The following is a 22,372-nucleotide window of genomic DNA, read 5'->3' on the forward strand; positions in this document are numbered from 1 at the left end:
GTATGGGCTACATTTTTAAATTTAACCTTTATTTAACAAGGCAAGTCAGTTAAGAACAAAATCTTATTTTCAATGTCATCCTAGGAACAGTGGGGTTAACTGCCTTGTTCAGGGGCAGAATGACAGATTTGTACCTTGTCAGCTCAGGGATTTGATCTTGCAACCTTTCGGTTACTAGTCCAACGCTCTAACCACTAGGCTAGCTTCCGCCACATATGTGATACATTCGTTTACAATTGCAATGATCAAACCCATCAGAATGAGATTGCAGAAAATGATTTATTGTTTAATTGCGCAGGAGTCATGTAGTCCCCTATGGTCCCTCAATTAGAACCGGCCAACAAAAACAAACAAGATACGCTAAGCACATGCTCTGTTACCTAACCCAAGTCCTGACCCTTCAAACACAAGGCTCATCAACTCAAAATCAGCATGCAGATGTATTATTCATACCAAAATGTATGTTACATAGCAGTGCAACCGATAGCAGGTGTGACATTGAAATAACACAAGTTACGAAAGCACCTAAATACAATGTAAAAACTGAATGTACTTGGTAGACATATTCATATCTGGCTGTAGACAACACATGGATGCCACCAAAACGAGGAAAATAAAGTCCTGTTTCAAGTCAGCACCTATTTAAAACACCAAAGAATGCTGTCAACCAAATTTAATAACCAAAACAAACAAAGATGGGGGGGGGGGGGGGGGGGCTGCTGGGGTATCGATGTATACTGAGACTGAAATATCACACCACGCTGCAGCTTGGCTCTAGTAGTGTCAGTTCATTTCACCCCCCCAATTGATTCTGCCTACAGCCAGACATTTCTCAAGATACAATTTGAGTCTGATAGCCAGAAAACAGGTTCAGAGGGGTTTGGGGAGGGCAGAGACCTCCTCGAAACACTCATCATAGGCCTCCTTATAGTCCTCGTGAGATTTGATCATGATGACGCAGGTGGGCCGCTTTGAGCCTGCAGACGAACCAAGGTCCTGAGGAGATAGACATGGCAGGGTTACTTTAAAAGGTATTCGCCTCATTGATTTCATGGGAGAACCTCAATTGCTTACTCGTCACATCCTTCGCAAAACTAATTGATAAGGAAAGCCAGAGGTTTGTCATTATTGTGCATTCCTCTTTTTGTATTTTTAGTACAGTACACATGATCAATTTCAGCTCCAAGATGGTGGCGATATGAAAAGCTTAATTGTGATGTTAGGTGCTTTGAACCATGTAGCGCTCTGTAGTTTCATAACTCTGTGGACAATGACGTGATATACGAATTCCGACATTTCTATGCACTTCCGCAGTTAGGCCTTTTGGTTTGGAGAACTCACCACTTTTGAGGGAATATAGGCATATGGCAGACTCCTGTCCTCACACATGACGGGTAGATGGCAGTAAACATCGATTGGAAGAGTATCTCCAGCCAACACCACAATCCTGCAAAAAATATATAATTGTATATAGATAGAGAAGCATGCGTATGATCTCATAACCATTTGCAGAACGTTAGCAAAATATTCAAACAGTACAGGCTAAATTAATTAACTAGTTAACAAACTTACCCAGTTTCTCCTTTGTTAATGAACTTCTGAACTTCTTTCACTCCACGGCGAATTTGTTTGAGCTTAGATGCTGAAAAGGACAGAGTTGCATGTAAATAAAGACGGAAAGTTAGCTGAAGTAGCTAACACCACTCAGCTCACTTGTCAACTACTAACGTTGGCAAATGTCCTAGTTAACTAACAGTTCACCAAGCTAATATTAACAGGCTGACTAACGTTACCTTGCTGGATACTATTTGAAAATGTCGACCATATTCTTGGCATTTATTTGTCAATATGAAAATATAATGTATAGTTTACCTTTTTTGACACATTTGTAGAGCTTCTTGCTTAGCTTCTTAGTGGCCAGTGGATTAGCAATTGGGTTGATGTTTGCAATCAACTCTTGATACGACTTCTCTGTCCCTACAGTCTCCGTCGCTCCAGCCTCTTCCTCCTTAGTGCCTTTTTCCTTCTTTACCTTGGTCATGTTTCTGAGAGATAACGCAGAAGTTACTTACCGTTTTAGTTAGTTTGCAGCGTGCTACGTTGCAAGTGGGGGAAAAAAACCTACACACGTGTTGCCAGTGCAGAAAAACGTAGTACTTCCGGATCAAGTATTTTTGCAATCCTTCAGAATAAGGGTCACCAGTGCACCGCTGTGAGGCAGGCAAGAATAATTTTGTAATTCCGGGTCAAGTATTTTTGCAATCCTTCAGAATAAGAGTTCCATTTGGTTTACCTTTAAAATCAATAATTAGGGTGAAAATGACGGAAACTTTGCACAATTATCGATATATTGTATACTATCTATTATACAAATCACAATTTAATAATATGTGACATATTATGTGATTGTTTTATTTTAAATGTGTTCACGCCAAAATGGTCAACAATATTTTTGGTGTGTGTGTACTCATCATTTACTGCACTGTACACAATTTTCTGTACTTTGTGTCGGATGTAAAATGGGGGTCCATTTTACTCTTGAGCCCCTATAGTTTCCACATTCACAGAGTTTATACGCAGAGGACCATCATCTGAGGCCCTTAAAGAGTGGCGTTTCCAGCTTAAATACAATCTGATTTTCATATTGGACTTACATATATCACAGTACACAGTTATCTGTACAAAACAGATCAGCTTGAACAATCTAGGTCATAGGAAGTGTTGCTGGACTTTTACAGTGATCAAACGGATTAAAATGGGGGTGCCTATGTAACAGTATAGACTTTACGTCCGTCCCCTCGCCCCGACCTGGGCGCGAACCAGGGACGCTCTGCACACAGACAACAGTCACCCACGAAGCATCGTTACCCATCGCTCCACAAAAGCCACGGCCCTTGCAGAGGGCAATACGAATGGGCTGAATAATGGGAATGGGCTGAATAATGGGAATGGGCTGAATAATGGGATTTAAAAGTTGTATTTTTAATTTTTAAGTTGATTATTATAATAATATGATTATTATTGTTAATAATATTAATAGTAGCATTAAAAATAATGTTTTTATATTTTTATTACTGTTGTTACCATGATAACTATCTAGTAATCATTACTTAATGCAGTTAACAATAACGTCACCGTTATATTATTTGTGCTATGAAGGTCATTCACTTTTTCCCTTTTTTCATATTGTTAAACCAAATAATTGGTCTGCTAACGTTTTTTACATTATGACACGAATTTCAACCACTTGTATAATTTTCTACATGTATTGTGTAATGGAGCTGTATACTGTAAGTGTTGCTCTCCACTTTCTGGAGGATCACGTTTTAAAATCAGTGGAATTATGATAGCTAGAGAGCTAGAGAGATGGAGAAAACACCTGTCTCCGGATTACATCATCAAAACTAAGGGCAACCGAAGTATGGCATTCCTGACAGGAAGACGCATCCATCATGCATGTTGATGTAGTGGGGCCTTTCAGACATCTCCAGTGTCAGCTCTACAGGTGGAGATGGGGAGATGTTATCCATTACAGAAGGAAACAGCTGGCAATAACATACAGGTCTCACCCCACGAGGCATGTTGGCAACGTTGACAGAATTAAAGCTTTGGATGTGTGGGTTATAACCAGGAGAGGAAAATGGGATTGTATGGCAGAGAGTTTAACCCCACGGTACCTATCCCTGTGAGTCCACCATGGCTACACCCACCTACAGTACTTAATTTACAAGTGTTGGAGAGAGTACGGAAAGACAGGGAGGGAGTTGATCCATCCAAGTTATTTTAAAAGACAACTGGATACTGTATATCAGGATTTTATGCCCATATATACACTGAGTGTACAAAATATTAATAACACTTGGTCTTTCCATGACATAGACTGACCAGGTAAATGCAGGTGAAAGCTATGATCCCTTATTGATGTCACTTGTTAAATCCACTTGAATCCGTGTAGATGAAGGCGAGGAGACGGGTTAAAGAAGGATTTTTAAGCCTTCAGACAATTGAAACATGGATCGTATGTGTGTGTGTGCCATTCAGAGGGTGAATGGGCAAGACAAAATATTCAAGTGCCTTTGAACAAGGTATGATAGTAGGTGCCAGGTGCACCACTTTGTGTCAAGAACTGCAACGCTGCTGGATTTTTCACGCTCGGCAGTTTCCGGTGTGTATGAAGAATGTTCCACCACCCAAATGACATCCAGTGGTGGGAAGCATTGGAGTCAACATGGGCCATCATCCCAGTGGAATGCTTTTGACACCTTCTAGAGTCAACATGGTCCAGAATCCCTGTGGAATGCTTTTGACACCTTCTAGAGTCAACATGGGCCAGCATCCCCTGCGGAATGCTTTTGACACCTTCTAGAGTCAACATGGGCCAGCATCCCCGTGGAATGCTTTTGACACCTTGTAGAGTCAACATGGGCCAGCATCCCCTGTGGAATGCTTTTGACACCTTCTAGAGTCAACATGGGCCATCATCCCTGTGGAATGCTTTTGAAACCTTGTAGAGTCAACATGGGCCAGCATCCCCTGTGGAATGCTTTTGACACCTTCTAGAGTCAACATGGGCCAGCATCCCCTGTGGAATGCTTTTGACACCTTGTAGAGTCAACATGGGCCAGCATCCCCTGTGGAATGCTTTTGACACCTTGTAGAGTCAACATGGGCCAGCATCCCCGTGGTATGCTTTTGACACCTTCTAGAGTCTTTACCCCTGACGAATTGAGGCTGTTCTGAGGGCAAATGGAGGTGGAGGGTGCAACTCAATATTAGGAAAGTGTTCTTAATGTTTTATACACTCACGAACAGGTCAGACTGGGTCAGCCTCCGTTGTACAGGAAAGTGGGGTGGCAGACAGGAAACGTATGACAGACCACCTGACTGTAGACACGGCAGAGCTGAGGGCCGTACTGTTGGCCCTGCAGTGGCTGGAGGAAGTGACTTTTACTTGAGTCATTTTCTATTTAGGTATCTTTACTTTTACTCAAGTATGGCAATTGGGTACTTTTTCCACCACTGGTTATATGCTCGGACTCACGTGCTGTGTTGGTGAGTCTGCAAACATTTAGCTCACATTGCAGTCAAGTTATATGAGACACTCCAAATGTATGCCCAGGTGAGACAGATGGGTGTCCAGATAAGTTTCGCTTGGGTCCTCCTAGCCCATGTGTGAGGTGGAAAGGAATGAGGAAGTAGATATGCTAGCTAAATAGACCCTTAGGAGAGAGGAGGTGGAGGTGCCAATGAGCAAATCAGAGGCTAAGGGAATGATATGGACAGTAGCGGAGATGGTAGGAGATGGTAGGAGCAGTGGAACAGCGACACTAAAGACAGGCATCTCTTCTAGATGCAGAGTAAAGTCAGGGAGGGAAGGACGGTAGGAAGAGACCAAAGAGAGGATGCCATCTTTACAAGGCTAAGGGTGGGACACAGCCGATTGAATATATGTAATTAAATGTGATAGGAAAGCATCCAACAGGAAGTTCTGAATACTGCCAGGAAACAGAGACAGTGCAGCATGTCCTCATGCAGTGTGGACAGTGTGAGAGGGAAACAGAGACAGTGCAGCATGTCCTGATGCAGCGTGGGCAGTGTGAGAGGGAAAGAGAGAGGCTGAGATCCAGTATGAGGGAGAAAGGGGATGAGTTTAAAGAGCATACTGGGTAGAACATTGTTCGATACAGTCACAGATATTTTCTTTTTCAAGAGAAACAGGGCTGGCAGGTAGGATTTAGTTCCTTCCTGTCTCTGGCCCTCACTCCAGTACAAGAGTTGGTGGTAATACACCAGAACGTTAGATGCCAACAGCCGATAAACCCCACGGAAGGAGAAGAAGGTTCACATTCATTCACCTTGCAGACTCTCCTTGATTACCTTTGACCTTTTTTGAAAAGAAGGCAAGAGAGGACCGAGGAGAGAGGATGCAGGAGGTGATGAAATGTAATTGATCAAAGGCCTAAATGATTAACGAAACAAACAATAAGAAAACCTACAAGTAACTTCCCGTTCCTGGTGTTCTCCTTTTAGGATTGGAAAAGTCTAAATGGGATCCTTGGGACATCCCAACTCTGACGTCACCGCATCGAAGATTACGTTAAAAACTGTAAGGGTTAAGGGTTAGGGTTAGGGTAAGGGTTAAGGTTAGGGGTTAGGGTAAGGGTTAAGGTTAGGAGTTAGGGTTAGGGGTTAGGGTAGAGATGTCCCAAACATTCTGGATAGCCTTAAGATTTTAGGTCGTCACTAGCTTCTTTATACTCACAAATTAATAAACCCTGCAAATTTCTACAATTGATCTTCTTACATTTAGATTTTAACCCTAACCACACTGCTAACCTTATGCCTAACCTTAACCACACTGCTAACCTTATGCCTAACCTTAACCCTAACCACACTGCTAACCTTATGCCTAACCTTAACCCTAACCACACTGCTAACCTTATGCCTAACCTTAACCACACTGCTAACCTTATGCCTAACCTTAACCACACTGCTAACCTTATGCCTAACCCTAACCATAACCACACTGCTAACCCTAACCACACTGCTAACCTTATGCCTAACCTTAACCACACCGCTAACCTTATGCCTAACCCTAACCACACTGCTAAACTTATGCCTAACCATAACCACACTGCTAACCTTATGCCTAACTCTAACCACACTGCTAACCTTATGCCTAACCCTAACTTTATGCCTAACCTTAACCACACTGCTAACCTTCTGCCTAACCCTAACCACACTGCTTACCTTATGCCTAACCCTAACCACAACCACACTGCTAACCCTAACCACACTGCTAACCGTATGCCTAACCTTAACCACACTGCTAACCTTATGCCTAACCCTAACCACACTGCTAACCTTATGCCTAACCCTAACCACACTGCTAACCTTGTGCCTAACCTTAACCACGCTGCTTACCTTATGCCTAACCCTAACCACACTGCTAACCTTATGCCTAACCTTAACCACACTGCTAACCTTATGCTTAACCCTAACCTTATGCCTAACCCTAACCACACTGCTAACCTTATGCCTAACCTTAACCACACTGCTAACCTTAACCACACCGCTAACCTTATGCCTAACCCTAACCACAACCACACTGCTAAACTTAACCACACTGCTAACCTTATGCCTAACCTTAACCACACTGCTAACCTTATGCCTAACCCTAACCACACTGCTAACCTTATGCCTAACCATAACCACACTGCTAACCTTATGCCTAACCATAACCACACTACTAACCTTAACCTTAAATTAAGACCAAGAAGCAACATTTCGTATCCAATTTTGACTTTGTGGAAAGCCTTTTTTTTTTATAACCAGCTTCAAGCTTTCCTTACTTCGCCAAATAGTAAAGCTGAAGAACCCTCTTCCACATTTTAAATGATTAAGACTCAAGACAAGAGTGACTACAAACATTTTCTAATACATTTATTAAAGAAATAATGTGATATACTGGGGTACTCTGGAATAATGTGATATACTGGGGTACTCTGGAATAATGTGATATACTGGGGTACTCTGGAATAATGTGATATACTGGGGTACTCTGGAATAATGTGATATACTGGGGTACTCCGGAATAATGTGATATACTGTGGTAATCTGAAATAATGTGATATACTGGGGTACTCCGGAATAATGTGATATACTGGGGTACTCTGGAATAATGTGATATACTGGGGTACTCCGGAATAATGTGATATACTGTGGTAATCTGAAATAATGTGATATACTGGGATACTCCGGAATAATGTGATATACTGGGGTACTCTGGAATAATGTGATATACTGGGGTACTCTGGAATAATGTGATATACTGCGGTACTCTGGAATAATGTGATATACTGGGGTACTCTGGAATAATGTGATATACTGGGGTACTCTGGAATAATGTGATATACTGGGGTACTCTGGAATAATGTGATATACTGGGGTACTCTGGAATAATGTGATATACTGGGGTACTCCGGAATAATGTGATATACTGGGGTACTCCGAAATAATGTGATATACTGGGGTACTCCGGAATAATGTGATATACTGGGGTACTCCGGAATAATGTGATATACTGGGGTACTCCGGAATAATGTGATATACTGGGGTACTCCGGAATAATGTGATATACTGGGGTACTCCGGAATAATGTGATATACTGGGGTACTCCGGAATAATGTGATATACTGTGGTACTCTGGAATAATGTGATATACTGGGGTACTCTGGAATAATGTGATATACTGGGGTACTCCGGAATAATGTGATATACTGGGGTACTCCGGAATAATGTGATATACTGGGGTACTCTGGAATAATGTGATATACTGGGGTACTCCGGAATAATGTGATATACTGGGGTACTCCGGAATAATGTGATATACTGGGGTACTCTGGAATAATGTGATATACTGGGGTACTCTGGAATAATGTGATATACTGGGGTACTCCGGAATAATGTGATATACTGGGGTACTCCGGAATAATGTGATATACTGGGGTACTCTGGAATAATGTGATATACTGGGGTACTCTGGAATAATGTGATATACTGGGGTACTCTGGAATAATGTGATATACTGGGGTACTCTGGAATAATGTGATATACTGGGGTACTCTGGAATAATGTGATATACTGGGGTACTCTGGAATAATGTGATATACTGGGGTACTCCGGAATAATGTGATATACTGGGGTACTCCGGAATAATGTGATATACTGGGGTACTCTGGAATAATGTGATATACTGGGGTACTCTGGAATAATGTGATATACTGGGGTACTCCGGAATAATGTGATATACTGGGGTACTCTGGAATAATGTGATATACTGGGGTACTCTGGAATAATGTGATATACTGGGGTACTCCGGAATAATGTGATATACTGGGGTACTCCGGAATAATGTGATATACTGGGGTACTCCGGAATAATGTGATATACTGGGGTACTCTGGAATAATGTGATATACTGTGGTACTCTGGAATAATGTGATATACTGGGGTACTCTGGAATAATGTGATATACTGTGGTACTCTGGAATAATGTGATATACTGGGGTACTCTGGAATAATGTGATATGCTGGGGTACTCTGGAATAATGTGATATACTGGGGTACTCTGGAATAATGTGATATACTGGGGTACTCCGGAATAATGTGATATACTGGGGTACTCTGGAATAATGTGATATACTGGGGTACTCCGGAATAATGTGATATACTGGGGTACTCTGGAATAATGTGATATACTGGGGTACTCCGGAATAATGTGATATACTGGGGTACTCTGGAATAATGTGATATACTGGGGTACTCTGGAATAATGTGATATACTGGGGTACTCCGGAATAATGTGATATACTGGGGTACTCTGGAATAATGTGATATACTGGGGTACTCTGGAATAATGTGATATACTGGGGTACTCCGGAATAATGTGATATACTGGGGTACTCCGGAATAATGTGATATACTGGGGTACTCCGGAATAATGTGATATACTGGGGTACTCTGGAATAATGTGATATACTGTGGTACTCTGGAATAATGTGATATACTGGGGTACTCTGGAATAATGTGATATACTGTGGTACTCTGGAATAATGTGATATACTGGGGTACTCTGGAATAATGTGATATGCTGGGGTACTCTGGAATAATGTGATATACTGGGGTACTCTGGAATAATGTGATATACTGGGGTACTCCGGAATAATGTGATATACTGGGGTACTCTGGAATAATGTGATATACTGGGGTACTCCGGAATAATGTGATATACTGGGGTACTCTGGAATAATGTGATATACTGGGGTACTCCGGAATAATGTGATATACTGGGGTACTCTGGAATAATGTGATATACTGGGGTACTCCGGAATAATGTGATATACTGGGGTACTCTGGAATAATGTGATATACTGGGGTACTCTGGAATAATGTGATATACTGGGGTACTCCGGAATAATGTGATATACTGGGGTACTCTGGAATAATGTGATATACTGGGGTACTCTGGAATAATGTGATATACTGGGGTACTCCGGAATAATGTGATATACTGGGGTACTCTGGAATAATGTGATATACTGGGGTACTCCGGAATAATGTGATATACTGGGGTACTCTGGAATAATGTGATATACTGTGGTACTCTGGAATAATGTGATATACTGGGGTACTCTGGAATAATGTGATATACTGTGGTACTCTGGAATAATGTGATATACTGGGGTACTCCGGAATAATGTGATATACTGGGGTACTCTGGAATAATGTGATATACTGGGGTACTCCGGAATAATGTGATATACTGGGGTACTCCGGAATAATGTGATATACTGGGGTACTCCGGAATAATGTGATATACTGGGGTACTCCGGAATAATGTGATATACTGGGGTACTCTGGAATAATGTGATATACTGTGGTACTCTGGAATAATGTGATATACTGGGGTACTCTGGAATAATGTGATATACTGTGGTACTCTGGAATAATGTGATATACTGGGGTACTCCGGAATAATGTGATATACTGGGGTACTCTGGAATAATGTGATATACTGGGGTACTCCGGAATAATGTGATATACTGGGGTACTCCGGAATAATGTGATATACTGGGGTACTCCGGAATAATGTGATATACTGGGGTACTCCGGAATAATGTGATATACTGGGGTACTCTGGAATAATGTGATATACTGTGGTAATCTGGAATAATGTGATATACTGGGGTACTCCGGAATAATGTGATATACTGGGGTACTCTGGAATAATGTGATATACTGGGGTACTCTGGAATAATGTGATATACTGGGGTACTCTGGAATAATGTGATATACTGGGGTACTCTGGAATAATGTGATATACTGGGGTACTCCGGAATAATGTTATATACTGGGGTACTCTGGAATAATGTGATATACTGGGGTACTCTGGAATAATGTGATATACTGCGGTACTCTGGAATAATGTGATATACTGGGGTACTCTGGAATAATGTGATATACTGGGGTACTCTGGAATAATGTGATATACTGGGGTACTCTGGAATAATGTGATATACTGGGGTACTCTGGAATAATGTGATATACTGGGGTACTCCGGAATAATGTGATATACTGGGGTACTCCGAAATAATGTGATATACTGGGGTACTCCGGAATAATGTGATATACTGGGGTACTCCGGAATAATGTGATATACTGGGGTACTCCGGAATAATGTGATATACTGGGGTACTCCGGAATAATGTGATATACTGGGGTACTCCGGAATAATGTGATATACTGGGGTACTCCGGAATAATGTGATATACTGTGGTACTCTGGAATAATGTGATATACTGGGGTACTCCGGAATAATGTGATATACTGGGGTACTCCGGAATAATGTGATATACTGGGGTACTCCGGAATAATGTGATATACTGGGGTACTCTGGAATAATGTGATATACTGGGGTACTCCGGAATAATGTGATATACTGGGGTACTCCGGAATAATGTGATATACTGGGGTACTCTGGAATAATGTGATATACTGGGGTACTCTGGAATAATGTGATATACTGGGGTACTCCGGAATAATGTGATATACTGGGGTACTCTGGAATAATGTGATATACTGGGGTACTCTGGAATAATGTGATATACTGGGGTACTCTGGAATAATGTGATATACTGGGGTACTCTGGAATAATGTGATATACTGGGGTACTCTGGAATAATGTGATATACTGGGGTACTCTGGAATAATGTGATATACTGGGGTACTCTGGAATAATGTGATATACTGGGGTACTCCGGAATAATGTGATATACTGGGGTACTCCGGAATAATGTGATATACTGGGGTACTCTGGAATAATGTGATATACTGGGGTACTCCGGAATAATGTGATATACTGGGGTACTCCGGAATAATGTGATATACTGGGGTACTCTGGAATAATGTGATATACTGGGGTACTCTGGAATAATGTGATATACTGGGGTACTCCGGAATAATGTGATATACTGGGGTACTCCGGAATAATGTGATATACTGGGGTACTCCGGAATAATGTGATATACTGGGGTACTCTGGAATAATGTGATATACTGTGGTACTCTGGAATAATGTGATATACTGGGGTACTCTGGAATAATGTGATATACTGTGGTACTCTGGAATAATGTGATATACTGGGGTACTCTGGAATAATGTGATATGCTGGGGTACTCTGGAATAATGTGATATACTGGGGTACTCTGGAATAATGTGATATACTGGGGTACTCCGGAATAATGTGATATACTGGGGTACTCTGGAATAATGTGATATACTGGGGTACTCCGGAATAATGTGATATACTGGGGTACTCCGGAATAATGTGATATACTGGGGTACTCCGGAATAATGTGATATACTGGGGTACTCTGGAATAATGTGATATACTGGGGTACTCCGGAATAATGTGATATACTGGGGTACTCTGGAATAATGTGATATACTGGGGTACTCTGGAATAATGTGATATACTGGGGTACTCCGGAATAATGTGATATACTGGGGTACTCTGGAATAATGTGATATACTGGGGTACTCTGGAATAATGTGATATACTGGGGTACTCCGGAATAATGTGATATACTGGGGTACTCCGGAATAATGTGATATACTGGGGTACTCCGGAATAATGTGATATACTGGGGTACTCTGGAATAATGTGATATACTGTGGTACTCTGGAATAATGTGATATACTGGGGTACTCTGGAATAATGTGATATACTGTGGTACTCTGGAATAATGTGATATACTGGGGTACTCTGGAATAATGTGATATGCTGGGGTACTCTGGAATAATGTGATATACTGGGGTACTCTGGAATAATGTGATATACTGGGGTACTCTGGAATAATGTGATATACTGGGGTACTCCGGAATAATGTGATATACTGGGGTACTCTGGAATAATGTGATATACTGGGGTACTCCGGAATAATGTGATATACTGGGGTACTCTGGAATAATGTGATATACTGGGGTACTCCGGAATAATGTGATATACTGGGGTACTCTGGAATAATGTGATATACTGGGGTACTCTGGAATAATGTGATATACTGGGGTACTCCGGAATAATGTGATATACTGGGGTACTCTGGAATAATGTGATATACTGTGGTAATCTGGAATAATGTGATATACTGGGGTACTCCGGAATAATGTGATATACTGGGGTACTCTGGAATAATGTGATATACTGGGGTACTCTGGAATAATGTGATATACTGGGGTACTCTGGAATAATGTGATATACTGGGGTACTCTGGAATAATGTGATATACTGGGGTACTCCGGAATAATGTTATATACTGGGGTACTCTGGAATAATGTGATATACTGGGGTACTCTGGAATAATGTGATATACTGCGGTACTCTGGAATAATGTGATATACTGGGGTACTCTGGAATAATGTGATATACTGGGGTACTCTGGAATAATGTGATATACTGGGGTACTCTGGAATAATGTGATATACTGGGGTACTCTGGAATAATGTGATATACTGGGGTACTCCGGAATAATGTGATATACTGGGGTACTCCGAAATAATGTGATATACTGGGGTACTCCGGAATAATGTGATATACTGGGGTACTCCGGAATAATGTGATATACTGGGGTACTCCGGAATAATGTGATATACTGGGGTACTCCGGAATAATGTGATATACTGGGGTACTCCGGAATAATGTGATATACTGGGGTACTCCGGAATAATGTGATATACTGTGGTACTCTGGAATAATGTGATATACTGGGGTACTCTGGAATAATGTGATATACTGGGGTACTCCGGAATAATGTGATATACTGGGGTACTCCTGAATAATGTGATATACTGGGGTACTCTGGAATAATGTGATATACTGGGGTACTCCGGAATAATGTGATATACTGGGGTACTCCGGAATAATGTGATATACTGGGGTACTCTGGAATAATGTGATATACTGGGGTACTCTGGAATAATGTGATATACTGGGGTACTCCGGAATAATGTGATATACTGGGGTACTCTGGAATAATGTGATATACTGGGGTACTCTGGAATAATGTGATATACTGGGGTACTCTGGAATAATGTGATATACTGGGGTACTCTGGAATAATGTGATATACTGGGGTACTCTGGAATAATGTGATATACTGGGGTACTCTGGAATAATGTGATATACTGGGGTACTCTGGAATAATGTGATATACTGGGGTACTCCGGAATAATGTGATATACTGGGGTACTCCGGAATAATGTGATATACTGGGGTACTCTGGAATAATGTGATATACTGGGGTACTCCGGAATAATGTGATATACTGGGGTACTCCGGAATAATGTGATATACTGGGGTACTCTGGAATAATGTGATATACTGGGGTACTCTGGAATAATGTGATATACTGGGGTACTCCGGAATAATGTGATATACTGGGGTACTCCGGAATAATGTGATATACTGGGGTACTCCGGAATAATGTGATATACTGGGGTACTCTGGAATAATGTGATATACTGTGGTACTCTGGAATAATGTGATATACTGGGGTACTCTGGAATAATGTGATATACTGTGGTACTCTGGAATAATGTGATATACTGGGGTACTCTGGAATAATGTGATATGCTGGGGTACTCTGGAATAATGTGATATACTGGGGTACTCTGGAATAATGTGATATACTGGGGTACTCCGGAATAATGTGATATACTGGGGTACTCTGGAATAATGTGATATACTGGGGTACTCCGGAATAATGTGATATACTGGGGTACTCTGGAATAATGTGATATACTGGGGTACTCCGGAATAATGTGATATACTGGGGTACTCTGGAATAATGTGATATACTGGGGTACTCTGGAATAATGTGATATACTGGGGTACTCCGGAATAATGTGATATACTGGGGTACTCTGGAATAATGTGATATACTGGGGTACTCTGGAATAATGTGATATACTGGGGTACTCCGGAATAATGTGATATACTGGGGTACTCCGGAATAATGTGATATACTGGGGTACTCCGGAATAATGTGATATACTGGGGTACTCTGGAATAATGTGATATACTGTGGTACTCTGGAATAATGTGATATACTGGGGTACTCTGGAATAATGTGATATACTGTGGTACTCTGGAATAATGTGATATACTGGGGTACTCTGGAATAATGTGATATGCTGGGGTACTCTGGAATAATGTGATATACTGGGGTACTCTGGAATAATGTGATATACTGGGGTACTCCGGAATAATGTGATATACTGGGGTACTCTGGAATAATGTGATATACTGGGGTACTCCGGAATAATGTGATATACTGGGGTACTCTGGAATAATGTGATATACTGGGGTACTCCGGAATAATGTGATATACTGGGGTACTCTGGAATAATGTGATATACTGGGGTACTCCGGAATAATGTGATATACTGGGGTACTCTGGAATAATGTGATATACTGGGGTACTCTGGAATAATGTGATATACTGGGGTACTCCGGAATAATGTGATATACTGGGGTACTCTGGAATAATGTGATATACTGGGGTACTCTGGAATAATGTGATATACTGGGGTACTCCGGAATAATGTGATATACTGGGGTACTCTGGAATAATGTGATATACTGGGGTACTCCGGAATAATGTGATATACTGGGGTACTCTGGAATAATGTGATATACTGTGGTACTCTGGAATAATGTGATATACTGGGGTACTCTGGAATAATGTGATATACTGTGGTACTCTGGAATAATGTGATATACTGGGGTACTCCGGAATAATGTGATATACTGGGGTACTCTGGAATAATGTGATATACTGGGGTACTCCGGAATAATGTGATATACTGGGGTACTCCGGAATAATGTGATATACTGGGGTACTCCGGAATAATGTGATATACTGGGGTACTCCGGAATAATGTGATATACTGGGGTACTCTGGAATAATGTGATATACTGTGGTACTCTGGAATAATGTGATATACTGGGGTACTCTGGAATAATGTGATATACTGTGGTACTCTGGAATAATGTGATATACTGGGGTACTCCGGAATAATGTGATATACTGGGGTACTCTGGAATAATGTGATATACTGGGGTACTCCGGAATAATGTGATATACTGGGGTACTCCGGAATAATGTGATATACTGGGGTACTCCGGAATAATGTGATATACTGGGGTACTCCGGAATAATGTGATATACTGGGGTACTCTGGAATAATGTGATATACTGTGGTAATCTGGAATAATGTGATATACTGGGGTACTCCGGAATAATGTGATATACTGGGGTACTCTGGAATAATGTGATATACTGGGGTACTCTGGAATAATGTGATATACTGGGGTACTCTGGAATAATGTGATATACTGGGGTACTCTGGAATAATGTGATATACTGGGGTACTCCGGAATAATGTGATATACTGGGGTAATCTGGAATAATGTGATATACTGGGGTACTCCGGAATAATGTGATATACTGGGGTACTCCGGAATAATGTGATATACTGGGGTACTCCGGAAGCCAAGAAGCAGTTAGAAAGTAACATAACGTCAAAACCACACAGAGGTTGACAGAGGTTGCATCTGAATTATCTTTCAGTGAATCGATCTTAAATAATTGATCAATGATTAAACTATAATAGACCTCAGATAGTATGTAGAACACCTTTTCTTTCTATAAATAAAGTTTAAAAGGATAAGAGAAATGCCACTCTGCCCACTGCTGTCAGACTGCACAACAAAACTCTGGTTCTTAAATGTTTCCCCCCAAAAATATGTTTTTAACTATTTTAAGGTTGTAGTTTCTATCCTGAAAAAAATTCCTGTAATGTTTAAAGTTTTTTGTATTCTATTTATGCCATTTATTATGTTTTTTTTTTGCAATTTTTTTAATGATGTAACTTCTGCATTTCTTCAGTTTATCTGTGAGTAAGAACTAATAAACTCAAAGATCCTTGATAAAAGTAATATTAAATAATAAGAGTACTCCTTTCAGGGCACTCAAGGACATCTTACATTAACAGTAGGCCTACAGTGCCCTTGAGAAACTATTCACACCCCTTGACTTTTTCCACACTGTTGTATTACAGCCTGAATTTAAAATCTATTAAATAGAGATTTTGTTCCACTGATCTACACACAATACCTCACAAAGTCAAAGCGGAATTTAGTTTTTAGAAATGTTTACAAATCAATAAAAAAAAAGCTGAAATGTCTTGAGTCAACAATTATTCATCCCCTTTGTTATGGCCTAAATACATTTTTCTTTTTTTACCTTTATTTAACCAGGCAAGTCAGTTAAGAACAAATTCTTATTTTCAATGACGGCCTAGGAACAAATCCCTGCCTGTTCAGGGCAGTTCAGGGATTTGAACTTGCAACCTTTCGGTTACTAGTCCAACGCTCTAACCACTAGGCTACCCTGCCCCCCAGGAGTAAAAATTTACTTAACTCATAATAAGCAGTGCTGTAAAGTTCTTAAGTGCTTGAAAGTACTACTTAAGTAGTTTTTTTTGGGCCATGTGTACTTTACCATTCATATTTTTCGACAACTTCTACTCCCTACATTTTCCCTGACACCCCAAAATACTCGTTACATTTTGAATGCTAAGCAGGACAGGAAAACGGTCCAATTCATATACTTATCAAGAGAACATCCCTGGTCATCCCTACTGCCTCTGATCTGATGGACTCACTAAACACAAATGCTTATTTTGTAAATGATGTCTGAGTGTTGGGAGTGTTCGCCTGGCTATCCGTAACTTTTAAAAAAAGAAAACAGCGCTGTCTGGTTTGCTTAATATAAGGAATTGTAAATGATTTATACTTTTACCTTTGATACTTAAGTATATTTAAAACCATTAAAAAATTTTTTTTAAATGATTTTACTGGGTGACTTTCACTTGAGTCAAATTCTATTTTGTATCTTTGCTTTTACTCAACTATGACAAATTGGATACTTTTTCCACCACTGGACTCACTCTGTGGGTCTCACTCTGTGGGTCTCACTCTGTGGGACTCACTCTGTGGGACTCACTCTGTGGGACTCACTCTGTGGGACTCACTCTGTGGGACTCACTCTGTGGGACTCACTCTGTGGGACTCACTCTTCACTCTGTGGGACTCACTCTGTGGGTCATCATCTTTATGATTACCTCATCTCTGTACCACACACATCCAATGATCTGTAAGGTCCCTCAGTCGAGTAGTGAATTTCAACCACAGAATTTAACCACAAAGACCATGGCGGTTTTCCAATGCCTCGCAAAGGGCACCTATTGGTAGATGGTTAAAATGAAGAAAAAAAAGCAGACATTGAATATGGTTTTTGAGCATGGTGAAGTTATTAATTATGCTTGGATGGTGTATCAATACACCCAGTCACTACAAAGTGACTAGAGAGGAAGGAAACCGCTCAAGGGATTTGACCATGAGGACAGTGATTTTAAAACAGTTAGAGTTTAATGGCTGTGATAGGAGAAAACTGAGTATGGATCAACAACATTGTAGTTACTCCACAATACTAAACTAAATGTCCGAGCGAAAAGAATGAAGCCTCTACAGAATACACATTTTCCAAAACATGCATCCTGTTTGCAATAAGGTACTAAAGTAAAATTGGCAAAGAAATTAACTTTTTGTCCTGAATACAACGCATTCTGTTTGGGGCAAATCCAACACAGAGTACCACTCGTCATATTTTCAAGCATGGTGGTGGCTGCATCATGTTATGGGGATGCTCATCATCGGCAAGGACTAAGGAGTTTTTTTTCTGGGATAAAAATAAACGGAATAGAGCTATGCACAGGCAAAATCCTAGAGGAAAAACTGGTTCAGTCTGCTTTCAACAGGGAGATAAATTCACCTTTCAGCAGGACAATAACCTAAAACACAAGACCAAATCTACACTGGAGTTGCTTACCAAGATGAGATTGAAATTTCCTGAGTGGCCTAGTTACAGTTTTGACCTAAAATCGTCTTGAAGAACTACGGCAAAATACTTTAAAATGGCTGTCTAGCAATGATCAACAACCAGCTTGACAGAGCTTGAAAAAGAATAACGGGCAAATGTTGTACAATCCAGGCGTGCAACGCTTAGAGACTTACTCCAAAAGAAACACAACTCTAACCTCTGCCAAAGGTGATTCTTAACACCGCAGATTTCAGGTCTTGCTGAGCACAAACTTGAACAACATTCTGTGGAACTTCCGGCGAGCATTTAAAATAAATAAATGCACATCTACATGTGACCGCTCGTGCTATAAACACAGCAGTTCAACGTGAATGGCTATTTGCATATAGGCCTACTGCAGCTCTGATTGGTTATGGCTCACTGGTCCGTGTAGAGTAGGTGGATGAGTCATGCCTGTCAATGCAATAGAATCATACTCCAATGCTGCTCTGCCTACAAGTAAAATCTTTCGCAGTTAGTTTTGCATACTAAGTCTTGCATAGTTCATTTTTCTTTCAGTATGTTACATTGAAAGTGGCTATTATTGCGTTGACTCGAACACAATTCCAACAGTCGAGGGAAATGTTGACAGTGTTAAGTAAAGAAGTGGAAAACTCTAGAAAGTTAAGTGGAGTTCAATCTTGTGCGTCTCTGATCGGGCTGATATTTCCTCTCCATTAGAGGGAACATTGCTCAGCGGCTTGAATACTTTTCTGAATCAAGATATAGTACATTTTTTATAAAAATAAAAAAAATCTTGCACTTTGACATTAAATAAAATCCATTTTAATCCTAAATTTGCAACAAAATGTTGAAAAAGTCAAGGGCTGTGTATACATCCGGGAAAGCACGGTACATCAAATGAAGTGTAGTACATAAGATAATAAGATCATGAGATCATGCGCATCAATCCAAGTACAATATAAATTAAAAGGACAGATAAACATTTTTAAAAAGTGGAGAGAGGGGTTGGGTAGACGATATGAACCCGCCTAACTGAAACCATTTCATTGTTGCATCATAAAAATATACACCGTGCTCTTTGGGTAATGCTAAACAAAACACAATGTTCAAATAAATACATAAATCGCAACGTTTTCAAAGTAAAAGTTGCAACCTTCATATAAAAGATACAGGTAAACGGCACATTCTACGCAACCATCCCAACCTGTAAGATCACAGATTCTCTCGAACATCAAGATCTTCATTCTTACTTGCTCACGTACCCGAAACAAGCACACTTGTGGAGGGCAGGACGAACAATGCAACTTCTCCAAATGTACACAACTTCCACATGACGAAGTAAACTAAAAGGTTTTCATCAACCAGGTCTTATGAGGTATAACAATATCCTTGAGTATCTACACATGTGTGAATGTCAGTAAATAGCAAAACACATTCATATAACTAATAATAACAATAATAGATTTGCTTTATATAGCTAGTGTTTCTAATACAGAATCTCCAAGTCTCTTGACATTTTTGTAATGTTTAAATCAGGCAGCTGGCAGTTCATTGGAGATGGTCTTCCTCCACAGATAGATAACTATGCCGTTCAATAAAGGAGTAGTTTGAGCGGAGGTGGCGTCAATGGTACAGCCAGGGAGGGACAGGAGCTTTTCATCAGGCACTTCTGTCTTTGAAGTTCACAGCTACGGCTCTGTATAGGCTGGGACATCCACCACGAAAGTGTTAACACCCACCTGGGTCATCCTTCGGCAGCGATAAGAGCCTGAGAGACCACCACACCTCGGCAGTTATCCTATAAGGCGAGCCTCTGTCATCCCCTAACAGCATAGTCCCCATCCTTCCAGAAACAGGGGAAGGTGGATCAAACATCCGGTACATCATTCAAATTTAGAATTACCAGCTAGCTAGCCAAGCTAAGTAAAGACTCGCCATCGTCAGTCCTACGAAAAAAATATTGTAGCTCAACAGGTTATCAAATGCCCGAAAAATAAAAATGTAATTAAACACAAGAAAATCTCATAAAAATAACAAGATAGGCACAGTCTCAAAGTTAAAGTACTTCTAGAACAACGTGACAGTGACCCTATTTCCAGATCAAGTCAAAATTAAAGAAAATACAGGAAAAATTATAATACACAAATTCATACAAATAAATACAGTACTAGTCAAAAGTTTGGACACACCTACTCATTCAAGGGTTTTTCTTAATTTGTTTACTATTTTCTACATTGTAGAATAATAGTGAAGACATCAAAAATATGAAATAACACATATGGAAACATGTAGTAACCAAAAAAAAGTGTTAAACAAATCAAAATATATTTTATATTTGAGATACTTAAAAGCAGCCACCCTATGCCTTGATGACAGCTTTGCACACTCTTGGCATTCTCCCAACCAGCTTCACGAGGTAGTCACCTGGAATACATTTCAAATAACAGGTGTGCCTTGTTGAAAGTTATTTTGTGGAATTTCTTTCCTTCTTAATGCGTTTGAGCCAATCAGCTGTGTTGTGACAAAAGATAGCCCTATTTGGTAAAATAAGTCAATATTACTGCAAGAACAGCTCAAATAAGCAAAGAGAAATGATAGGCCACCATTACTTTAAGACATGAAGGTCAGTTAATCCGGAACATTTCACAAACGTTGAAAGTTTCTTCAAGTGCAGTCACAAAAACCATCAAGCGCTATGATGAAACTGGCTCTCATGAGGACCGCCACAGGAAAGGATAACCTAGAGTTACCTCTGCTGCAGAGGATATGTTTCTTAGAGTTACCAGCCTCAGAAATAGCTTCACAGAGTTCAAGTAATAGTCACATCTAAACAACAACTGTTCAGAGAAGACTGAGTGAATTAGGCCTTCACGGTTGAATTGCTGCAAAGAAAGCACCACTAAAAGGACACCAATAAGAAGAGACTTGCATGGGCCAAGAAACACAAGCAATTAGACCGGTGGAAATCTGTCCTTTGGTCTGATGAGTGAAAATTTGAGATTTTTGGTTCCAACCACCGTGTCTTTGTGAGACGCAGAGTAGGTGAACAGATGATCTCTGCATGCGTGGTTCCCACCATGAAGCATGGAGGAGGAGGTGTGATGTGTGGGGGTGCTTTGCTGGTGACACCATCTGATTTATTTAGAATTCAAGGCACACTTAACCAGCATGGCTACCACAGCATTCTGCAGCACCCCATCTGGTTTGCGCATAGAGGGACCATCATTTGTTTTTCAACAGGACAATGACCCAATACACCTTCAGGCTGTATAAGGGATATTTGACTAAGGAGAGTGATGGAGTGCTGCATCAGATGACCTGGCCTCCACAATCACCCAATCTCAACCCAATTGAGATGGTTTTGGA

The 22,372-nt window shown here is 40.5% G+C and overlaps 1 protein-coding gene across 1 annotated transcript; it reads right to left on the reverse strand.

The window, feature by feature from the left end:
* Positions 1 to 260: 260 nt before the first annotated feature.
* On the reverse strand, positions 261 to 2,235 carry nhp2 (NHP2 ribonucleoprotein homolog (yeast)). Its single transcript, XM_021617565.2, has 4 exons — positions 1,873 to 2,235; positions 1,573 to 1,642; positions 1,342 to 1,447; positions 261 to 996 (listed from the first exon to the last, which is right to left on the reverse strand). The coding sequence occupies exons 1-4, from the start codon at positions 2,039 to 2,041 to the stop codon at positions 871 to 873; spliced, it is 471 nt and encodes a 156-aa protein (XP_021473240.1). The 5' UTR covers positions 2,042 to 2,235; the 3' UTR covers positions 261 to 870.
* Between the last annotated feature and the right edge of the window lie 20,137 nt (positions 2,236 to 22,372).

The sequence above is a fragment of the Oncorhynchus mykiss genome, chromosome 10, assembly GCF_013265735.2.
Source record: "Oncorhynchus mykiss isolate Arlee chromosome 10, USDA_OmykA_1.1, whole genome shotgun sequence".
In the NCBI taxonomy this organism is placed as follows: domain Eukaryota; kingdom Metazoa; phylum Chordata; class Actinopteri; order Salmoniformes; family Salmonidae; genus Oncorhynchus; species Oncorhynchus mykiss.